This window comes from Pezoporus occidentalis, unplaced genomic scaffold, assembly GCF_034315485.1.
Source record: "Pezoporus occidentalis ecotype Australia unplaced genomic scaffold, CSIRO_AGI_Poc_V1 ctg98, whole genome shotgun sequence".
Taxonomy (NCBI): domain Eukaryota; kingdom Metazoa; phylum Chordata; class Aves; order Psittaciformes; family Psittacidae; genus Pezoporus; species Pezoporus occidentalis.
The window spans coordinates 3148271-3172042 of NW_026916347.1; the positions used below are offsets into that span (position 1 = coordinate 3148271).

Genomic DNA, 23772 nt, shown 5'->3' on the forward strand with positions numbered 1-23772 from the left:
ACATTCAACATCATATATATACACCCTTAACACAAAGATGTCTACAGACCACACACTAAGCATGTAAAATCTGCTTTGAAAGATGCACCATCCATTGCTGCTCATTCTTATTACACCGAGATTCTCTCCTCCAAAAAGATGTTTGGGGTGTCTTATTTTGCACACTTCTTTTCACTGACACCTCTCCAAGTTTGTGTCACACAGTGCTTGTAATTTTAGCAAGCCAGGGAGAGCACAACAGCTGACCATTCCCATAGCCACCCCTGCTCCAGCAAAACTCCACAATGGCTTTTGTGAAAAGTTTTTCCACTATTCTGGCTATATTTCCAGGCACACAAGGAGCTCACCTGCATGCAAAGCTGACAACACATAGAATTTAACACACCTGCTTTTTTGACTGCACATCTGCTGTACACAGACTTTACAGCCTGAACACATTTATGATTGAAGATGACAAAAGTCCAAAGCTGGGTCAAGCGTACCATGGCAGAGATTAGCTCCCTGCTTTACTATGTGGTTAAATGCTATTTATGAAATTACCAGTCTGTTAAGCAACCCAGTTACCCAAAGTTTAAGAATGGGATACAAGATGCTTTCCACCATGTCAGTGGTTTGAAAGGTTAGAAAGTGTCTCTGCATTGTGAGTAGTTATTTACAATTGGTACCTTACTTAAATGTCTTGGAGAAGTCCCCCCAAAACAACATTAAAGTCCTTTTAGGCTTAGTAAAAGCCTCTTTCAGGACCCAAGTAAAATGCAAGCTTACTTGGCGATTTTATTTATTTTAATGTACTTGTTCTATGGCTGAATAGTTGTGAAAAACAGACAGCTTTCTGGATTCTGTCCCAAAGATTCACATGCATTCATGAAACAAGAAGTGAAACACAACACATCGCTCTGAACTCCAAGCAGCAATCTTGTTTATTGAAATATTTCAAGCTTAACAAACATGATGCACACAGCTCTTGCTGTATCACATTCCCTCACAACCACTAAGTCAGCCACTTTAGATTCCAACAGAAACTTCCTTTCAGCACAGCAAGGTGGAGCAAATACGGCTGCTACAAATATAAAGCAAACTTGGAGGCCCTGATAGGAATCACAACTGAAATAGGATGAATCACTTTTTCCTTAAACAAAGCCTGAGGATTCCCTGAGTCTGAATTAGGAACTACAAAAAAAAAAAAAAAAAAAAAAAAAACACACAAACAACCTAATTTTTGGTTTATGCATAGTTTTGCTCTTTTTTTTTATTAAAAAAAAAAGAAAGTTTGCCTCAGTTTAAAATGCACTATTTTCTATGCCATGTTGAAAAGGGGTTTTATCTTGTTGGGATTACTGAGAGAAATCTGTGTTGAATCCAAGCATGGCACAGAGATGATCTGGACTGAGGCAACTGACTCTGGAGGTTGTTTGCATATCTGCATTTGGTATGGAACTTTTGTGTAATTCAGAGGAGCCGAAGTCTTCTGCATAATCAATGAAAAGAGCAAGGCACCTATACCACAGAGAATCACAGCTCCAAAGTCAGACCCTTAAAGCAGATGCGATTCCTTTCCCCCATTAAAGGGGGGCTTAGTCACCCTTTGAGGTGGAAAGTGAAACAAATGGAGACTGCCATTAATACTGCCAGGCTTCACCAGGATGTTGTGTGGTTCCTGAACACAACAGTGGCAAGCACCACAAGCTAAGAAGTAAACATACCTTTAAAGCAGCAGATAAGTAAAGGGAAAAGTCCATGCAAATTAAGTCACTCAAGCTATAAAATTAATGCTTTGGCTCTTCCCTCATCAGTAGTATACTGAGGAGCTTGTTTTTTAGTGGTCAGTGCAAAGAAAACAAAACACAAGTATCATTGTCCTTGAAAGCCATAACCTACTGACAAAGCTATCTGAAAGTGGTACTACTTTCAACTACTTCTCTTTACTTGCCCTTGCAGATTCCTGCAATGATCCTTATCCATAGCTGGTATGTGAAACATGAAAGGCATCAGCATTAAATCAAGAAAAAATGCAGCAATTAATCACTACCAAAACAGTAGATTTCAACTGACAGTGATGATCTTCTCTGGTTTCATGGCAGTTCTTCTGGGCAATATTGAAAATCATCTAATGTAGCTAGGTTGTATGTGATGGCTCAAATAATGAAGTCATTAAGTGCTTTTTAATGGACCAGCAGCAAATGGGTCACTGCAGTACAAGGAGTATTTCTGACAGGTATTCAGAAATGGCAATGTACTGAGAAACGGCAGTGTCTTTTATGGACAGTAAAGTATTTATTGCTTTAACTGTCAAGCACCTGAGGTGCTGGATGAACTAACTTGTCTTTCAGACATGTCACTAAATTTATATGCACATGACATACTCCTTTTCTGCAAAGCCACACTGCTGTTTTTCGAGTACCATGCTGGTGTGTGCAAAATCAGCAGGGTACACTGAGGATTTATGCAGGAGAGAGAAATAACATTGAGAAAAAACTAACCAAATATGAATCTAATTCAGTGGTCATTGCTGGCATTTTAAAAATGCATCATAAATAAACAATGTAGCATTACTGACAGAAAAGCATATGTTCCAAAAAGATGAATTTCTGGTGAGCTTTGAGTGGTGAGCTATGACTCTGAAATACCATGTTAGTTTAGACATACTTCCTAATCATGTTAATTATTTCATTATACATGCGGTAAGGTGCATCAAGGCCCCAGATGAAATCCAAATGTTCCCATTCTGGAATATTTTTGTGGTAAACCAAGTTTGTGATTTGAGTGAGCAGCATAGCAACATCCTTTGGGTCTGCCAGCCAGTCATGCCCACCAGTCCACACCGCAGTTGGTACAGTCATCTCTTTTATTTTGTAGAAAGGGGGAGTAGACTGAGTGAAGGAAAGCAAAACCAAAAGCATTAGACAGAAAAACTCTCCAGTGTGATACTACATTGCAGTGTAACATACTAGCAAATTCAAGAATGTCTCAGATTCTCATTTTCTCCTCCTCTCTTGGGCAGCTAGAGATGGAGTTCAGACTCAACAGAAAACATAATTCTCAAGAGTCCTGCCATATTATAGCACACATAGCAGTAAACATGTGCTTGAGGAGCTTACAAGACAGTAGGGTAGCAGAAGTCTCAGATGCATCCCACTCAAGTTATTTCTGAACCCTAATCAAATACTAAAAGTGACTGCTACTCTGCAAGTATCATACTGCAATATTACTTATCACTAATTTGACAAGGGGTAAAATATCTTCAGTATTGCACATAGCAATTTGAAAACTACATGGAGATTAAACAGGCTGGAGACAAGCAATACGTGTGTGTGAGTGTGTGTATGTTAATAGGCAAGTCTCCAGTCTGGTTACTGGGTGGCTCTTTAGCGTGCAGCATAAACACAGCACCCAGAGAAGTGCCCTAGGAGTTTTTTTTGTGACACTAAAGAATCATATCCATAAAAGATGCCTACCTGGTTGTAGTGAGCTGTATTTGCAGCCTTGCTTCCCCAGTCATAAGCTTTGAGTTCCCCAGTCTTCACAGCCTAGAAATAAATAAATATTCACACATACAAAGAAAAACTGCAACACTTCTATCTCAGGAATAAAAAAAAGTGTAGGTAATCTGGAGAACTGGCAGAGAAAACTGACACAAGAAACAGTGAAATGCCAAATATTAACAAGTGTCACTGCTTTGCCCAGCATCACAAGAGTGGGAAACACTGACATTCACCACCATTAGACTTTGTCCTTTAAGATTCCACACTCTTTCATAGCACCAGTAGGAAAGATTAAGGAAAACACTTCAGTGTATCCAAAGTCAGGATGTGGCAGCTCCATGACTACTTTTGAAATATTTACCTTGCTGTCTGAAGGTACATGAACACAGCATGAAGCTTTCTTAGAAATCTACTCTGCATGATTTATCATCTATTATTTTTCAGAAACAGAAGTCTAAATAACAGGAATTTGTGGGGAGGAAAAGGTCTTCACAAATTTTTTTCTGAGCCAACACTTGAAGAGCTACAACATCACAAGCAGCCCTGACCACAGCTTCCATGGCAAATGCCTTCTCTTTCTTGTCAGCCCGCAGAGCAAGCTTCAGGCACAATAATGTCAGAGTCATGAAATGGTGCAACAAGGTGAAATTCAAAATATACTAATAAAATATAAAATGAAGCCAAAGAGAACAGAACAGAATGCCTGATGCTTTTCGCTGGCTAAAAATATAACTTTTAATCAAACCAGGGTTTGCTGAAAGGGGAGCAAACACTTGTTACAGCATCCCTCTGAATTTAGCTTCTCCATTGTATTGTTTGTTGGCCTGATGTACTTATAGTTGGCCTGAGGTACTTATAGTTACCATATCTCCAAAGAAATAAACAAAAGGGGTGAGCCACCTTAAGTCAGTATCATCAGTGAACAGCTGCCACTCTGAAAATTGGTAGTTCCAAAATTTCACTCAACCTATGCTGCATATATATTTTGGCATTTTATTCAGTTTAAATATCAGATACATCAATATCCTATAAGCAAGACAGCCATGGACATTTTAGATTCTGGAAACTCTACCTGGCTCCAGTGGATCATGTTTTGTACAGATGTCCCTGCAGGACAGTGTGCTGAATACACATCCACTCGACTCTGCAACAAGATAATTAACATGGTTTACTCCTCATAGTGCAGCAGTTCTACCCATTATTGAACAATACAAAATTTTCCACTCCTCTTAAAATTGCTATAAACAAAAGTTAACTGGAACCATACCTATGGATGAGGTAAAAAGTTCAAATGTCTGGGGAATAATTACAATTAACTAAAGAACTTTAAATCTCATAATGATACCCCTTAAACATCTTTCATATATTATTTTAAAAATGCTAGTGTTGTAAGAATTGGGAGCACATTAACTAATATTTAGATGGACCTCCAGAGAAACCTTCTGTTGCTCTACAGCTAAACTAGTAGCTGTCAGTCCAAAGTGATTCAGAACCTCTTACACTTTGAGTTTAGAAGTACAAATACCCAGGGGAAGCTTAATTCCTGGAAGAAAAAAAAAAATACTATCCACCATTAAAACCATGAAAACTGCATGTGCTGGGTAAGAAAACATCCAAAAAATGCACTTTCACCTTGATATAAAAAACCAAACAGAGAATCACCTCTGGGTAAACTGATATCACCTTCTACTGATTTCAGGGAGTTAGAAACGCTTTAAGAAGCATTGTGAAGAAAGGTGGTCTCATACTGATTTCTGTTAACTGGCTTTTAGACAATAAAACAAGTCCTATGAACAAGCCTTCTGGAACTCGGACCACAGATGAAGCCATCATCAGGGTCAGAAATTGGTCCCAGAGAAAATAATCGCACATGTCCACCAAAAGAACAGAAAACTTCAACGGTTCTCTGAAAATAGTTGAAAACTAGATCTTTCTTCCTCACTTCATTGCAAAAGCAATTAAATACTTGCACCATCATATTAAATCATTTCTTTTACCCACTTTGCCAGCAGATCGAAAATAATGTATTTTAGCTTTCCAGTAACATTTTAAAAGGTAAATTCTATCCATCATAACTGCACAACTAATCTATACCAAGAAAAGATACTAATCCAAACTCAGTATGATGAAGGCAGCATTAGGGGTTTTCTAATCACATGTAAAGGACAATCAGTACAGCAATACACAGTTAATACTATGTTAAAGTTCGCAAGAACTTAGCTATTAAAAGCCACTAGAACATACCATATTCAAGTTTCTCTCATTAAAACCACACAGAAGAAAGAACAGGTTGCCGCAAAGGTCATCAAGTATTCTGTGAGTGCAAACATGGGTAGCAAGCCACTTCAGCAAAAAATTCTGAGGGAGGAATTGCTTCTTTCCAAACATGTCCTACAAAACAACATAGGACAAATATGTAATTGCATAGAATGAGTTGGGTTTAGTTTTCATACCACGACATTCTTGAGGTAATTATTTCCATTTGCTCTGGTGACAGGTGTGTCATGAAAATTATTTATCCCCTTATCAACCTTGTTTACAGTCCAATCCAGAAGGTCACGGTTAGTGCTTCTGCTCCAAATCATACAGTCCATTAAATCCCACAAAAAGCACCTGGGAACTAGGACAATCTTTCCAGAATTCCAAACCTGACCTCAAATCCAAATCAATTTTAAATTCAGTATTTTACAGAATACTGTACACTGTCTTGTCATCAGAATCAAAGTATGTTAAGCTGTGTCTACTAATGTTAATGGCTTTGTAGCTGTAATTTCCTCTCTTCAAATCATGTAAGAAAAACAAGTCACATGAGTTGTGGTGGCTACTTCCTCTTGATGGGCATTTTTAAAACATCCAAGGATTTAAAAATGGCCCACTGAGAACTTCCTTAGAAGTGACACAGCTCTTTAAAGATAAAACTGACCCATGGGTTTCTCACTGTCACATACTTCTGCACTCTAGCCTTTTTGCAAGTCACCCTGAGAATCAAGTTCCTCAGCACAACATGAACATCTGCAGAAGGCACTGATCAGCTACTGCTCTCATTAGACAAAGTTCATTACACAAGGAACAGGAGATTACAGCTGTTAGTATTGCTTTTAAGTTAACTGCCTTTGGAGCAGGGAACTAATAATGTAAAGAGACATGTACTTAAATCTGTACAGCATTAAATCTGTACAAGGAATATTAGAGATGGGTGTATCTCCTACAACAAACAGCTCTGTGTGGGAATCTCCATGGGTGGTGGAAAGAAAAGCGATGGTTAAAAATGACACAGTGGTGTGTTCACAATGTCTGACTTCAGGCACTCACTGCAACCTGCTAGTCTGCCTACATACCCTTTGAGGCTTATGGGGAAAGCTAAACTCCTCCAGAGCATGACTCACAACATCTAAATAAAGTTGCTGCTCTTAATCATCCTCTGAAGGATCCTCTTCCAATACTAAATGGTTAATTGTGAAACAAATCTGTTAAAGTTCATGACAATTCAGAAGTATTCTGTATTTAAAGCTATCATGTGACTCTTCTAAAACACACTGACTAATTAATCGTGTGATTTCTGTAGCTGAAATTCTAGAAACATGGAAAAACATAGTTTATTCCACATATTAGCTTGTAAAATATTACTTTAAATGGATGCAAATTGTCTCATTATGCAGTATAAAACCAGAAAAGTCACTGTTTACTTCCACAGCATTATTATGGAGAAACTGGGCAGTATTCTTGTCAAATATGTTACTCTCTAATCACAGCTATTAAGCCTTTGCTATGCTGTTTTCAATTAGAAAGGGAGGCACCCCGTTTGGCTTAAAACATTTATGCTAAAATACAAACCTTGAGTAGCAGGTCAGGAAACACTCCTAATTTTGCCAGAGGGCTAGTGGCAAACTTGACTGTAGCTACTGGTGCCAAGGCAAAGAACATTTTGATTTTCTTAGCCAGCTGTGGCAAAGTTGAAAAAGCAATGAAAGCTGTAAATAACAAGAGAATAATTAACAAACCTCAATGGCGCAAGTTAGAAGGGAATTTTACATGGCAATGATTCTATAAAAATCTAAGAGCAAGTGCACAAAAGTACTTTTAGATTAATGGTTTGATTGTTTTATGTAGGATAAGTTTAGATACTGCAAAAATGAGGCAAATAAGAAGGATTGTTTTCTTCTGAAAAGCAAATTCATGCTAACTCACCCAACATTCTTCTAGCGCTTTCTCTCTGCAGGTCTAAAAGCACCTGAACCAGGTCTTATGTACAGCAAAATATTCTGTAAATAGGATTCTTTATTCTACACATCTGATGACTCTCATTTTATTATCCACAGTTCATCAATTTATTTTAATAGAAATTGTACTGGTAGCTACCTGTGACTTCAATTTATCTTTTCAGCAGCTTCCCACTTTAAGTAAACACAGAAAAAGTCTTTCATTTTAATGTTGACAACTATTCCAGGAAGCACCTAAAACCCAGAAGCAGTAGATTACAAATGCCCTATTTTTTCATCATTAAACCACATATGTGGAACTTGATATAACTTCAAACACAATATATTCTAACAAATGCATCTCTTCACATACCCATTGTGGTGCCCTGTGAATGACCAACGTAAAACACTTGTTCCTGGCCAGTTTTCTTCAAAATAAAGTCCACTGAGGCTGGAATGTCATACTTAGCCATTTCATCAAAGCTACAAAGCAAAGATAAAAAGTCAGTTGTGTAAGTACAGTTATCAGTGTGGAACAGCTGCACAAAGCTTTACTGCACTGCAGATCAGTTGCCTGGACATAAAGAAAAGCTTCCTTTGGATGAAGCAGAACTGCATCTACACACCAAGCACAGGTAAAAGCAAATTCTACTGACCAGGCTGTCTCAGGATGCTATACTGACCAAGAAACTCCCCTTTACTGCCCCTGCATATGTAACAGCATATGTGATCAGAAAAAAAATACCCTGCACATTCACGATGTGATTGAACTAAGATGATGGCCAAAGAGGAAAAGAAGCCTGCTCACAAACAGCATACGCAGTAACCTAGCAAGACAAGGATACCTGAAAACCCAGAATTCTTCTTGCTTCACTGTGAAGTGTGTGTGTTTTCTGGACCAGGTGTTCCCTCTGCTGTTTCCGAGCCATACATCATAGCCAGAATCTGCCAGCATAAAGCCAAGGCTGTTGTAATCCAAGTTTGTGATCCAATTGCTGGCATCTGCAAGCAAACCATGCTGCAGAAACACGGCAGGCCTTGGACCTGAAAAATAATGCATTTATCATAGCTTCCTGTTCACTTGTAACTGAATGCCTAAGAATAATTTAAGTGAGTTATTGAAAGCCTACTTTAGATTTGGACTTTGAATATTTAATCTACTTGACTTAGTCTACTAACAATTCATATATTATTCATAGTGCCATGAATCATGTGCTTTCACAAAAAGCTACTTTTTATCATTAAGAATTTTAAACTAGCAACCTGTTAGTTTTCTAACTATAGCAAAAGAGTCCTTGAAGTTCAAAACAGACAGCAGATATGCAACAAGCAAACATGAGAAAAGTGGGAGCTACAGGAAAAATACAAGTACCCTTTACAACTGTTTCAAGACCACAAATACTCAAAGTGGCCCAAACAGACACCACTAAACTATTTATGACTCTTGCCTTGCCCCTAAACCTGGAGAAGGCATTCCCATATATGTACTACTGAGATCTTTGTTTTCCAGTCAAGACAATGCCAAACTAGCTGCTGGGCTGTGGAAATCTCTGCAGCTGGTACTGATACTACCTCTATGCAACTCATTTCCATTACCAAAGCTCTGGCAGAACCTGAAGAGCAGTATAGTAGCCTACAGGGGAATCAATATTTCAAAGGACTTTCTCTCCTTGACTTAAATAGTTAAAAAAAACCACAATCAACACCCAGGTAGAATTAACGAAACCTGACTTCCCCATCATGAAAAGGGAAATGACATCCTCATGTGGAATACATATTAAAAAAATAAATTAATAACAAAAAGATGATACCTGCTTCTACATAAATAAGCTAAGCTAACACATAATCCCTTAGAAAGCGTCTTACCTTCAGAAAATACAAAGACCTCTTTGGGTCTTGCAGTAGCACAGGTATTTTGGGCATTTTTTCTGCTTTAATAACTGAAATCTGATATCACAGTAACTTTAGTTCAGTGCCAGAGATTACTCAAGAATTACCTCCTCCAATAACACATCATTCTACTACAATACTAAATCACGCAGTACTTCCTCCATTGATAATACAGGCTTGGATCTTTTAGCAGAAGCAGCCAAATCACAACCATTCAGTAACCTATACTCTCCATTCTGGGTCATGTACATAAATGTTTGCTGCGAGTTACAAAATCCAAATAAGCAATATTCCTCCCTCCTAGGAACCTGTATACCTTTAATCACAAACCTATTCAGTGCCTGCTTTTTCCATTTTCTTAAAAAAACATGTGGCACACTGTCCCTGCAACCAGAGCAAATCTCCATCAGTGCCAAAGTGGCACTGGAGACAGCAGAGTTCAACACAACTGTTTGCTGCAGTAATACTTCATTGCCTTATGAACAGTGTGCAAGATTTTCAAGCCTAACATTAAATTTGTTTTCAGTTAATGTTCCCTTTTAGCTGTGATACCTTCTTCCCTTTTATTAAACTCAGATCAATGAACTTCCCACTTTTTGAAGAACTGGCTTTCCTCAGGCTGCTATTTGCATGTTTCATAATGTAGGAAGGGGAAAACTGCTTAACTTCTTTAATGCTTCAATTCTGTTCTCTATTAGCCTCCAGTTTCTGCCAGTTCTTTTTTCACTTTACCAAGCAGTCACCAGATTTGCACATGAATTACACAATCATACAACAAACTGACTTGCACAATAATAATTTTGTGTATCACCTTTAATCCTAAAACTCCCAGAGGGGAAATAAGAAAGGTAGGTCCTTAAACTACCCTTTCGATGGTAGAACATTTTGTTCTCTTCACTACACCCCCAAGAAGTTGAAGACAGATTTATCTCCATGCCCTTCTTACGCATGTTATGCGGGGAAAACTAAAGCAAAACATCATGTGATGCATAATTCCAAGGGATCCCATTCACATTATGCAGGTATTGCAAAAGAAGAATTATGGCATATATACGCTGAGTCAGCAGTAACACACTATTGGTATCTTTCTGAGAAAAGATACCAAGTCTATAAAAACTTAAGATCAACATGAACTTTGAAATCTTCATTCTTCTAGGAGATCATACTTCCCCAAATGTGCTCAATAATCCTTGTTTTCAAAATCAAAGCACTTTGCAAAACATGAACTTGGGGTCGAGGGTGTGGCAAGGGGAATGTGGAGAATTCCCACAGGTCAGGAAAACTTCTGTTTGCTTATGTCATTGAAGGATTTGACAAGATCAACAGGTACAAAGGCAGCCTGTCTTTTACCTCTGGGCTTCCCTGCAATTCTTAAGTCAAAGACACCTGCCAGGTTTGAGCGGTCTCATCCATGCACTGATCTTCATAAAACCACCTTGTGAGAAACAGTGCACAGTGCAAACATCCTAACTCATACAAAAACAACAGATAAGGTCAGGGAGACTGTTGCTTGGCCACTGGCAGATGAGAGCAGTTTTCCACAAGTCTTGTTCACACATAAGCCTACAGGGCAATCACTGATTTCTTTTGAGCTCCATGTTTTTACCTCTCATCCTAGCTTTTTTCAGTCGAAAGGGTCCTGAAGCAGTCCTCAGGATACACAATTTCTATTCAAACAGGCTATTGCTGTTGTATGCATGCAATTGTCTAAAGGATCATTTATAAGGGGTGATGACAAGACTTGATACCAAATTCAGCCACTGCTGCTCAAATACACTGTTAGTTCCACAGATATTGTATGAGGATAGCAAGCCAAAGGCTATATGTCTCTCCTCTTCTACCTTAGTCTCACTTTGAAAGCATTCCATCATTCAGCCCTCACAAAACCCTTTGCCTTTCTTAAGTTTTGGCTTACATTCCCCCTATCCTTTTTATCCCCTACCTCCTCACTTCTACACCCTGTGCATTCCTTCCATGCACCTTCCAGCTTTCACAGTCGTACAGCTTTTAACAGTGCTCTGGCAGCACATGCCAATGCTCCTCCTAGTCTCCCATCAAATCACATCCATGAAACAATTCGGTCTGGGCCAACTCTTGTCAACTACCTGTTATTTATCTCAGTTTGCAATATATTTTCACATGTATTGTACTCAAGATGCTCTGAAAGGATTTTATCTCATCCCTGCTCATTGCAGGGGGGTTGGACTAGATGACATTTGCAGGTCCCTTCCAACCCAAAATATTATGATTCTATGATTCTGGTATTGTTTAAATAAGCTTAAGTAGACATGTAAAATATGACACCCCAGTAGTACATACTACTGGATGTACCTTATTGCAAAGGCAGTTTCAGTTTCATTTCATTAGCGAATGAATTCTTATGCAGAAATCAGACAGTAATTATTTTGTGAACATTCCAGTGGGAACTCCTGCAGTTCACTTATATTTAACCAAAACAGGCACTGCCCCTACTTCTGAAAATGGTCAGGCATTTTTAACAAACTTATTTCCTATAAAGAAGCATTTTTTAAAATGGGGTTTGAAATAACACAACAATTTTACAATCAATCTCTTTCCAAGACACTTTATGCCTTCAAAAACACAACAAATCTCAACCTTTACTTTCCACTTCCTAGAAAATTCAGGCTGCTCAAACCCTAAAAAAACAAACAAAAAAGATAAATATAAAACAACAATGAAAGGCTTGCATTAATGTCACATAAAGGCAATGCCAGGAAAATACAACTTTCTCACTCCTTCTCCCTTCCTTTACTCTAGTCACTCTACATATGCCTACTATTTGGCTGCAAGTCTCACCAGTAAAACATGCTAATTGTATACGTCATATGGTCTTTAAACCTTTTCTGAATTATTGCAGGAGAAAAGTTTTATAAATCAAAGAGAGCTTTTTTATGACTCTCCACTTTTCCAAGCAGAAATAAATCTTACCTTTACTCCTTTCATAGTCTTTTCTTCCATAAGGAATTCTGTTAATGGAAAGGATATATCCATCTTCTGTTGTCACTTCGTACTCCTCACTAGGGTATCCTCTGAAAGTAATAATTTGACTCTGAAGAAAAAAAAGAAACCACTTGGGAGTCAAATAAGAAAGAAAAGAAACCACTTTGGAGTCAAAGTCCTCCTCAGTTCATTAACATGTACAAAGTACTCTGGGTTACTTCTGAAGATGGGATGTGAAATTAGTCTGTGGTAGGAATCTGCCCACCTATTCAATGCAGACAGGTTTTCTTAGGACTGTGCCAGTATGCAATCAGGAACTACCCAGAGCACAAACTTTACCAGGGAATTTAGGGAGACTCCCTAACCTGTCCCTGTCTACTGTCAGGTTAGTTACTCACCTGCTGCTTACACTGAGAAAGGCTATTGAAGTGTTGGAAAGGAGATAAGAGAACAAAACACCACAAAGCAGATCTGGCAGACAAAAATCAAAACTGTCTGCTCTCAAGGAACGCAGAAACTTCCAGTAACAAGTGAGGAGAGCAGAAAGCCACTGGCACCACACTGGCATACGGAAGAGAAGGAGAGAAGAGTACTCTCTCCTGAAGGGAAAGGCTTCTTCAAAACCATTCTGGATTTACATCTGAACTTTATATTGAATTCTCTGTTATACACAGGACACAGTCATGTTTAGGCAATGTGCTGAAATGAGCCACAAACAGCTTTTTTTTAAAACAGCAGCTTTAAAATATTACGGTCACGCTTTTCACATGTGCCAGCTGCTGACATTGTCACTTCAGCTTGTAGTTTCATGTGCCATTTCTAACTCACCTTTCTCCTCAAACCTTATTCCTGTTACAGAGATTTTACTTTGCTGACAAGCCAAACAAGACAATAGAAAAAATAAAAATCCACACTTCTTTAACACTATGATTTCATTAATAGGTTTATCCCCTATCTCTTATGTCTTGGGCTTTATGTTATTTTCATTCAATGCAATTCCATTAGGACAAAGAACTTGCTACTTAATAGGTTTTATGACACCAACTGTGCCTTGAGAAAACTTAAGGAATGCCAGACATTTCTGTAGTTCTACTCTTAGGCTGCTGAGCAAGGAGAGAAGGAGCATTTAAATAAACATGCTATTTCTTTCAAATATATCTTTAATCACCCACAACATTAACATTCCAAAATCATTTTAAGGCTGTATTTCATTCAAATGCTACTAGCCTTAGACTAAATGACCATTTTCAGACCTCAAAATGGTATTTAGATGATATTGACAACTCAAGCACTTCTTTCCTTACAGACCTCAAGCATTTACAGCCTGAAGTACCTTCTTGCACATGTGAAGATACGGCACAGTTTAGATGGGGCAGAGGAAAGAGCAACTAATACCAATTACAAACAGCAAATTTTTTTCTGGAGTTGACTGGTGCAGCGAAAGAAGAATAAAGTTAAGAGAGTAAATGCTAAATGGGAATGAAGACAGTTGTGGGTAGGAACACTGGAACACTGTGCTAGTAGCTCAAGTATGCTTCGTAAGCATGGACTTCTGTAGCAGTTAAGAGTGTCCTGACAGGTCTGGATCAGAAAATGTGTGACAAATATCTGTACCGGCAGCAAGGGACCACGAAGGATCTGGAAGGAGGAGAAGCGAAAAACGACATCTAGCAGAGGGCCGAAGCAGCAGCCAGCTGACCGCTGGCCTGTGGCTGCAGTCCCCGGGGTCTCACTGCGGCTGCGACGGGGGAAGAGACTGGGTGTGCGGCCCCGAAGCCGCGGAAGGTCCTCAGACCGCCCGGACGCCCCTCTGCTCCCGACCCCTCGCCTCGCCCTGTTACACCCGCGTCCGCACCCACGGAACAGCGCTGGGCACGCGTCGGGCACGCTTTCCTCACGGGCGCGCCACTCACAATGTTCATGTTCGTTTCGGGGTCCACGTTCCTCCTCCCTCTGGCGAACGCGCCCGAGCCGGCGATGCTCTGCAACAGAAGAACAGCGACCACCAGTCCCCGCATTCTGGCTCTGCGGTAAAGCGAGAGGCCCCGGCTCGCCGTAACAGCGAAGCACAACTCGACGTTGCTGCAGCAGCGAGCGGGCCCCGCAAAGCCTTATGTGCAGTCTCCGCCGGGCCCAGTGGCCGGCACGAGACGGCGTCACAGGGGCGGGGGCTACTGCCCGGCTGACAGGGCGAGAACAGGGGCGGTCGCGCTCCTGTCAGCGGCGGGGCGGCAGCAGCGAGCCCGCGGCTGAAGAGGCGCGGCCGGGCTGGGCGCCCGGGTGTGTCCTGCGCCGCTTCGCGCCTCCCCTCAGGGTGACTGCTGCCCCGCAGAGACCTGCTGCTGCACCGGGACCGACCTGCCTGCCCCCGCTCCCGCCCCGGCGCGGTTAGCGCGGCTCGGTGAGGCGGCAGGAGGGCGCTAGGCCGGCGGCGCAGCTCAGGCCATACAGCGCGGCCTATCGGCGGCGTCAGGGCAGGGCCCTCCCTGCAGCGCCCGAGGGGCGGAAACCCGGCCGTGGGCAGCTGCTGCTGCTCCGTGCCGGCGGGCCGAGGGTACGCGGCCTTGAGCTGCCGGAGCCGGTGTGTTTCAGCGTTCCTCAAGTAATCCCTGTGTGGGCGTCCCCGGCGCCGCGGGCTCCATTGTCAGAAGTTTGTCAGGCCTGAGAACGGCGCCCGCGGTTTTTGCTTCCCAGCCCTCCCCTTCGTGTGCGAAGTCTCCGGAATCTTCACAGTGCCGCCCTGCCTCGATCGCGCCGCAGAGCCTGCGGCGGTCTCATGGGCGAAAACAGCGGCAGGAAGGAAGAGGTGTAGCCTCGTCTCCCACGGCCTCTCTCAGCAGCGGGAGCATCCCCGGGAACGCCTCCACCGTGTCGGGAAGAGCCGGTCCTTTGTCAGGACTATAAAGCGTTGTCAGCAATCACTGTTGTCCTTCCGCAAATAGATTATCTGTCATCTATCTATCATCTTTGAGCAGAGTCAAAATACATCAAATCTAATACAGATGGGCTTAAATTACATGCAGGCGCACAGTTCCAGCAGGATTATTATCACAGCTGCTTGCAAACCTGCTTTACCTTCATGCACTGGGGCAACTAATTGGCATGGCATTGCATACTGTAATCTCCCAGAGAAGCGTGTCTGTGGTCAGGGGATGTGTGACCAGGCTTGCAAAAACTTGGACCAAATTCAATCCTGTAATATAAATATTCATGTTACTAGGTGCAGGTCCCGAGTAATATCCTCAGAATAATACAGAAACCTGACACAAAATACACAGTGGTAAAGCAAGAACGTGTCAAGAACAGAAATTTTCTGTTTATTTAGAAAGCATTAAGATTTTAAATGAAGCTTTCATAACATCCCCTTGTTTTGATATATGGATACAGGAGTTGATACAAGCGACATGACACTATGCAACCGTTTGCATTCCTGGATTCCATTTCTTTGGGACGTGGTTTTAAAGAACTTGGGTAGCAAAAATATTGCTCCGTGATTCACTTGGGTTTTCTGTCAAATTAATTACAAGGTACCCTTCCCCCCTAGGCAAAACTCAAGTTATAAAATGCCACAACTGCTGCTGTCCAACATAGTAATTACATGCTAAATTAGGCTAAATTGAAACCAGCATAAAATAGGATATTTGAGGTGAACCTGTCATTTATTACGGTATAGTTCATTTACATTACTTTAATAATGAAATCTGAATTTCAGACAATTGCTTTGCTGGGCTAGTAATAATGCAGTTAAAGGACTTATACACAGAAAATGACACAATAATAGTAATATTGTGGTTAAAATTGTTATGCACATATGCACACACGTAAACTCCTTTAGTTTCTATTCCTTCCTCTAAAGATTGCTCCTCTGGGCATTCAGATCAGCTTCAGGCTGCTGAGGGAGCAACACCAACAGTCATCAACCACTGCCATCCTTTCTTGGCAGGAACATGATGCCAAGGTGGTGGTTTCTTCTTCCTCTCCCCAGCATCACCTTTGGGTCATTTTTGGGGGGGGGGGGGGGTCATATGTTTGCTAATGTGCTTTTACACCTTTCTTCTTCTTCACTTGTCTGCAGCTTCAGATTCCATCCAAATTTACCATACATAGTGCCTTTTACACGTATTAGATATTATTTCTTTGATCTCTTTGTTACCCCTAAAATCAACTTTATCAAGCCAATTCTGCCTATATTATTTTTTTTTTAGCTAAGTGTTCAGTGAGTTGTTTATATCCATAGGTGCTCCAGTACCCATGTACATGTTAACATGTAGCCCTGTAACTACCACTGCTGTTGCTAGCAACTGGCCATAAGCTTTGCACTGAGTTTGCATGGCCTCAGGACCAAGGCTTGCCAGGTCTGCTCTGTATGAACTTGTCCTGACCGTTGCAGCTTTGTTTTGCTTGGCACAGCTGTGATAGAACTTTCTTGAATTGATTGTTTCTTATTTGTTTTAGTTTTATCTCTGCACAGTACAACTGCAGTTTTGTGTAGAGAGCAGCAACAAACAGTTCTCTAGGTGGGATCAGATATTTAGTACTCTCAGACAGTGACATAACACAGAGAAATACAGGCCTGGTACAACAGCAGATACCCTGCAATGTGGAGACATAGGATGGAGGGCAGGCAGGGGCAGTAAGACATTACGTGACTGTTATGTGGATGACAATACCAATAAAAAGAAAGCCTAGATCATGGTGCAGAACTGTGCAAAACTGCATCAGCAGAGGCAGGAGGGAGAAATGACCCTTCCCTAGCTTATGCATGATAACCAGGTCAGCCTATACTAGCCTGAAATATTCTCCTTATCATAGATGCCTCTGCATTTGAGCAAAGTAAAAGCTGGAAGCTGTTAGGAGCTGTTACCACATTCTCCACAACGCAGAGTAATGCATGGCATGGAGCCAGGCTAAAAAAAGCAGCATAGTGAGAAGTTTCTATTCCCCAGCAAGTGGCTCTTCTGCTTCGGCAGATTCAGACAGAAGCTGAAGTTTCGCTTTCTCATGGATCACGTGGGGGCTGGAGCATATAAAAGGAAAGGCATAACAACAGCAAGTAGCACACCACTGGCTTTGCAGCTGCCTTAAGACAAGTGAGCAGAGAAGGATAACCATGAGGTAAGCCACCAACCCAGTCTCTAAAAGATGCTTTTATGCTATGCCATGGAAAAATAAAGCTTATTATTTACATAAATGTAAGTAGTGAGGGACTTTTTTGGGGATCCAAGCAGCAGAAAGTATTTTACAGAGTATTTACTGGAAGATTAAAAATAAAATAAGGATGCTACTGAATATTGTATTGAGTATCGTTATTGCTTCTCTGACAAGGAACAGTGTCTATGAGCAGAACTTGCAGTCTGAAAATCTGTGTGCATGCAGTTCAGGGATGAAATCCAGGCACCAATGCATTTGAGAATTTACTTTGAACTCTATTACTATGAGGACCAGCAAACAGGGCAGTGCAGGTCCTGGGCTGCAACTTTGAGCATTAGAGCGGAGGTGACATTTTCTGAAGACTGACACACATGCACAAGAGAGGCACACACACCCCCAAATAGGCAAAGCCAAGGTGTTTATGACAGCTTTGGAAACTACATTTACCAGTGACACATTGAACTAAGCTAAACTGTATTTAATCTGTATCACAAATCTGTTTCTGTGACATTCATGAATATTCATTTTCCACCACACAGCTGCTCATGCAGTCCCCCCACTCCCAGAGGGTTGGGGAGGAGAATCAAAAGAATGTAAACCCCATGGGTTGAGATAAGAACAGTCTAGTAAATAAAGTATAATACAAAACTACTATTAATAATAATAACAATGATAAGGGAAATAACAAGGTGAGAGAATATAAAACTGAAAAGGGAAGGGGGGAAAAGAACACAATAAGCACAAGTGATGTAGCCTGACCCAAGCAGCAGTCTGGGTCTTCCAGGTGACTCCTCCCAGTTTGTATACCGGGCATGACATGCTATGGTATTAAATACCCCTTTGGCTAGTTTGGGTCAGGTGTCTTGTCTCTGCTTCCTCCCGGCTTCTTGTGCCCCTCCTCACTGGCAGAGCATGAGAGACTGAAAAGTCCTTGATGAGGCTAAGCATTATTTAGCAACAACTAAAACATTGGTGTGTTATCAGCATTGTTCTCAGGCTAAAGTTGAAAACACAGCCCTGCACCAGCTACTAAGAAGAAAAGTAACTGTTAGAGCTGAACCCAGGTCAGGAGAGTTGGCTGGCAGGTGCCAGTCACTGCTCAAGGATGGGCTGGGCATCGGTCAGTGGGCGGTGAGCAGTTTCGTTGAGCATCACAATGCAATACACACCCTTGTGTTTCTTAGGTTTAATTCCTCTCTCTCTTTATTTCCTATTATTATTATGAGAATATTTTACTTTATTTCAATTATTAAACACTTCTTATCTAAACCCACAGGTTTTTACTTTGTTTTTTTTTTTTCCTCTGATTCTCCTCCCCATGCTGTCAGGGTAGGGTGGGGAGAGAGTGACTGGTTGTGCAGTATCTAGTCATTAGCTGGGCTTAAACCACAACACCTAGTCAGGGACACAAGCCCCCACCCAGCCTTCCCCGGGGACCCTCAGCTCCATGGGGTAGGGGAACACCAAGCACTAGGGGTCCACTAGAGCACCTAGCGAAATGTGACACATTACAGGATGCAGGGAAAAGTATTTGGGGATTGCACTTGTTGTGGGACCAAGGGCAGAGAAACAAGAGATCTGAGCGGTCTGTTACAAAATCACAAAGAGGGACCAGTTGTATATAAACAGGGTCTGGTCATCATGCCTGCATGTGTGTCTAGAGGTGAGCACCTGCATGGAAAGAGGATCCCTGACCAGCTACTGGATAGCCAAAGCCATTTTCTGGAGATCTATAGGGTGAGTGAGTGTGTGGTCTGTACCAGCAAGTAGAATGGGCTGGCACCCTTGAGGGCCTGTACATTCAGATGCCAGGAACTGGGGAGACTGGTGAGATCTGGGAGTGAGCTACTGGATACATCAGTATAATCCTACATAAAAATGGTGCTATGATCTAAAAAACAAGGATTTACAAAGGCAAGAAATTAAAAATTAAATTTATAATCCAAACCATAAAAAATACAGGCACATGGGAAAGGAAATACATCACTTTTGCTATGTTTTGAGGGAAGTTTTTTATTTGAGTATAATTTCTGGGTAGGCCTCAGAAGTTGTTACCAGCATGGGAAATATATTCCTGTGGGCCAGAAGTGTGCCAGCTTTACTGTGGATACTAGCTCTCCTCTGATATCCAGACCACCAGCTCTGTTGCTATGTGAGAGGTGCCCTCATACACTGCAAGGAGAGTTACTAAAATAACTATTCAGATCTTTAGACCTCCAGCTTCCCACACCTTTTGCTTGTTTGAAGTATTGTCAACTAGTGGCACCAGCTGTGGTATGGCCTACATTACGTCTGGTTTAAAGCCAAGAGCAGCAAAAGCCAAATGGGGTATAAGTAAGTTTTTCTTTGATTTCTTCTAGTACCATTACCAAGAATTCCTTGAAGAGCTCCTTGATGCAGCTCCAGTGTCATTTTACATGGACTTTGCTGAAAGAAGATATGGATCTAGATAACCTAGAGGAAACAATAGGTGATCAGATCAAGTTTTTTGCAAATTCCAACATAAAAAATTATAATCTACTGTCCTACATATGCCATCTAAAGAATTCGAACGAGGAAGCCCTGAAATATCTCCAACAAGCTGAAGAAGAAGTTAAGAAAAACTACCCAGATGAAATTGCCAGGAGAAGCCTTGTTACCTGGGGGAACTATGCCTGGATCTATTACTACATGGGAAGATTCAAAGATGCTCAAACTTATGTAAGCAAAGTGGAAAACAGCTGCAAAAAGCTTTCAAGTACTGCTCCAGGGAAGATTCAGCTTCCAGATATCTATGCTGAGCAAGGGTGGGCATTTTTAAAGTTTGGGAGAAAATACTACGAGAGAGCAAAGGATTGTTTTGAAAATGCTCTGAAGAATGAACCCAATAACCCAGAATTTAATGCTGGCTATGCAATAGTAATGTATCGTTTGGAAGATTTTTCTCAGAGAGAATGTGAACATGTAAGCCCTTCGATTGAGGCCCTGAAGCGTGCAGTAGAACTGAATCCAAAGAATACTTTTATTATGGCCTTACTTGCATTAAAACTTCAGGACTTGAAGCAAGTTGATGAAGGGGAGAGGTACATTGAAGCAGCAATGCAGAAAACACCTGATTTTCCTTATGTCCTGCGATATGCTGCTAAATTTTATAGAAGGAAAAGAGAAGTGGACAAGGCACTGGAAATTTTGAAGAAGGCCCTAGTGGTGACACCAAAATCAGCCTTTTTGCATCACCAACTAGGAGTCTGCTACAAAGAAAAGCTGTTTCAACTGAAAAAGACTACAAGATATCCACCTCAAGAGCAAGTGGAGGAACTCATCCGACTTTCCATTTTTCATTTTAAAGCAGCGACTGACCAAAACACAAAATGTTTTGTTGCCTATATTGGCCTAGCAAACATGTACGCACAAGGAAAGAGGTATGAAGAAGCAAAAGAGACATTTCAGAAAGCGTTTCAGATAAATATTCTATCCTATGCTGATAAACAAGAATTCTATTACCATTATGGCAATTTTCAGCGTTTTCACATGAAATCGGATTCTGAAGCCATTAGGAATTACACAGAAGGGCTGAAAATTGAAAAAGCTTCCTATGGAAGACAAAGTTGCATAAATGCCCTGAAGCAATTGTTGGAAAAGAGAATTCAGGAAGGTTTGGGAAATGCAACAGATTTTGGTACACTTGGATTCATTCACAATCTAAACCATGAGAAACATAAAGCAATTGAGTGCTATAAGAAAGCCATTGCATTGTATCCCAACAATGAAGAATATGTGAGTGCATTATGTGAGCTACAACTTTCCATCAGAAGCTAAAGCTCCACAAATCCTTCATAAAAAACAAACAAACAAACAAACAAAAAAAACAAAACACTGAATACCAAACCCAAGGACATTTCAACAGACTCTCAAAACCTTTTTTAAGGTTGAAGTTATAAGCGGATGAAACATCTGGTAGCATCACTTTCTAGTGATAATGTAGAAACTGCAGATGATGATTATTCATTTGTTTGTTTATTCACCAAGAGAGCATGCTTGGAAAGACGAAATAATAGCTAGGCTGTCTTAGTCTTCAGTGCTAAAACACAACCTTTCTACCAGTGTAAGGGATATCTGTAGAACATAGAGCTTCAAAGATGGAAATCAGATCTTACCTTCAACTGAGAAAAAGATGAGGAGAAAAAAGTGTTATAGTATTTCATCTGTCCGCTTGAAAGGCATGCTTATACACAAGTGGAATTTCTGATGCTTTTTCAAATATTTAAAGGATATCCTTTTTAGTGTTAATTGGAAGAAACATTTGTTGAAGACTTCTTTAGTTTACTAACTTGTATGTTGTTTATCTATGAAAAATAGCCACTATTTGACTAGTTTACTGCCAAGCTTACAAAACATGTATTATTGTTCTGAACTATTAAAGAGCATTGCATGTATCAGCTGTTGCTTCTGGTATCTCTCTGCTGACCAGTCCTCATGTTAGTAGATAAAAGAAAGGGAAATGGCCATTTGAAAAAAATAACAAGGATGAAGTTTTGGCAGGATATGAAAGGGTCAGGACACAGCCCCATTTACTTTCCCAAACTCTCAGCAAAGCTGATTTCAGAGGTGTTGCACCAAAGAATTAAGCTGTGCGCAAAACAGCATCCATCTAGTTTACTCTAAACCACACTCTCTGGAACTGCTACAGCAAACATCTGGAGAGGAAGGTAAGGCAGTCTTTGAAACGCCAAAGAGATGGTTACCTGCAGTCATGCTGGTGAAACAAGCCAGGGACAGAAAACAGACACAAGAAATGCACTGAACTGGACATGGAGGGCAGAGTGCAGCTAGAACGAAAGGTTGGATGAGCACTGAAGAGCATTGCAGTAGAACACAAAAGGCATATGTGAAAAGGGGTGAGCGCCCACAGAGTCTATATGAGTGGAATAAGGGGCTGAAAGGACAGGGAGAATGGGTGGAGGAGGCGATTGTCTTCAGATACCCAACTAAAATTCAGTATTCTTTGTAACAGGGCAGACTAATTCCACAGTATTGTACCTTGGTATGGTAGGTCATAGTGCTCAGAGAAAATTAACACTGTGCTTCCAAAACACTTCTGAGCCCTAGCCGGTAGCATAGAATGAAGCAGAATGGTTCATTCAGAGACAGAGCCAATGAGGAGGGATGCGCACTTTTATTTCCAGCCATCCTGGAGCATTCCTGTCCCTGCAACACCAGTCCCATGTACAGTCAGGATGACAGGCCTGAAGGAGTGTGAAATATGATGTCAAATCATGAAACACCAGGAAGCCTCTCCCCTCTCAGCTCAAAGAATCTTTCATAACGCAAGCTAAAGTGATCAGGAACTTAACAGTGTACATAATTCAACCACACCTTCTTCCTAAGAAAGGGAGAAAAAACATCCCAGTTTCCCAGCTGCCTGCCAGCTTCTCTCTTACAAACAAGGGTGGCCCTACCTAGGGAAAGAGCAGGGGTGGAGGAGGGAAGGAAGGACTGTGAGCAGGACTGACACACCACTCCTGAAAGCTGGCAGGAACAACAGTAGGGGTGCTGACAGGAGCCAGGAACTACCTGTGGTGGCGTTCTCAGAGTTTTTAGGGCAAAAGAGTGTAAGGTAGGTGATCTCACTGCCTTTCTCAGTCTTGAGGCTTCTAGCCTCAGCATCGTTGCCATCCAAACCCTCCTGAGGGCATGGACAGCAGCAGGCAAGAATTTGAGGAAGAAATGGTGGTGCAGGTTCCCAAAGCCATGGTGGCAAATCCATGCTCCCCTCCACATCCCACTACCAGGGCCTCTTCCTGTCTCTCTCCTGGAAAATGAACCTTGAAGAAATAAGAAAGAGTACATTGAGAAAAATGTGCACCTGGCTGTTTATGAAGAGTCAGAGTGGCTCAGTCTTCTCCACAGCAAAGAAATTGATTGTGGGGTGTAGTAATGCAAGGAATCTATTTATTGTGCCTGACCTGCTTCAGGCTTCGGAGGATTGTGCTCGACCACGGTACTGCCCGTGGATACGCTGGTCAAACACTGCTTTCTAGTTCTTGCCTAGTGTCTTGTAAATGAGGAGAAATATTATTTCCCACAGGGTGGTGCTGCTGCATTGTCTG

At 41.3% G+C, this 23772-nt stretch overlaps 2 protein-coding genes across 2 annotated transcripts; one reads left to right on the plus strand and one right to left on the minus strand.

Moving 5' to 3' along the window:
• Positions 1–897: 897 nt before the first annotated feature.
• LOC134157656 (putative lysosomal acid lipase/cholesteryl ester hydrolase) lies at positions 898–14836 on the minus strand. Its single transcript, XM_062606854.1, has 9 exons — positions 14446–14836; positions 12521–12641; positions 8527–8725; positions 8055–8164; positions 7317–7453; positions 5727–5873; positions 4555–4626; positions 3456–3527; positions 898–2870 (listed from the first exon to the last, which is right to left on the minus strand). The coding sequence occupies exons 1-9, from the start codon at positions 14548–14550 to the stop codon at positions 2637–2639; spliced, it is 1197 nt and encodes a 398-aa protein (XP_062462838.1). The 5' UTR covers positions 14551–14836; the 3' UTR covers positions 898–2636.
• A 2655-nt stretch (positions 14837–17491) lies between these two features.
• LOC134157637 (interferon-induced protein with tetratricopeptide repeats 5-like) lies at positions 17492–22098 on the plus strand. Its single transcript, XM_062606812.1, has 2 exons — positions 17492–17647; positions 20044–22098. The coding sequence occupies exons 1-2, from the start codon at positions 17643–17645 to the stop codon at positions 21479–21481; spliced, it is 1443 nt and encodes a 480-aa protein (XP_062462796.1). The 5' UTR covers positions 17492–17642; the 3' UTR covers positions 21482–22098.
• Positions 22099–23772: the final 1674 nt, after the last annotated feature.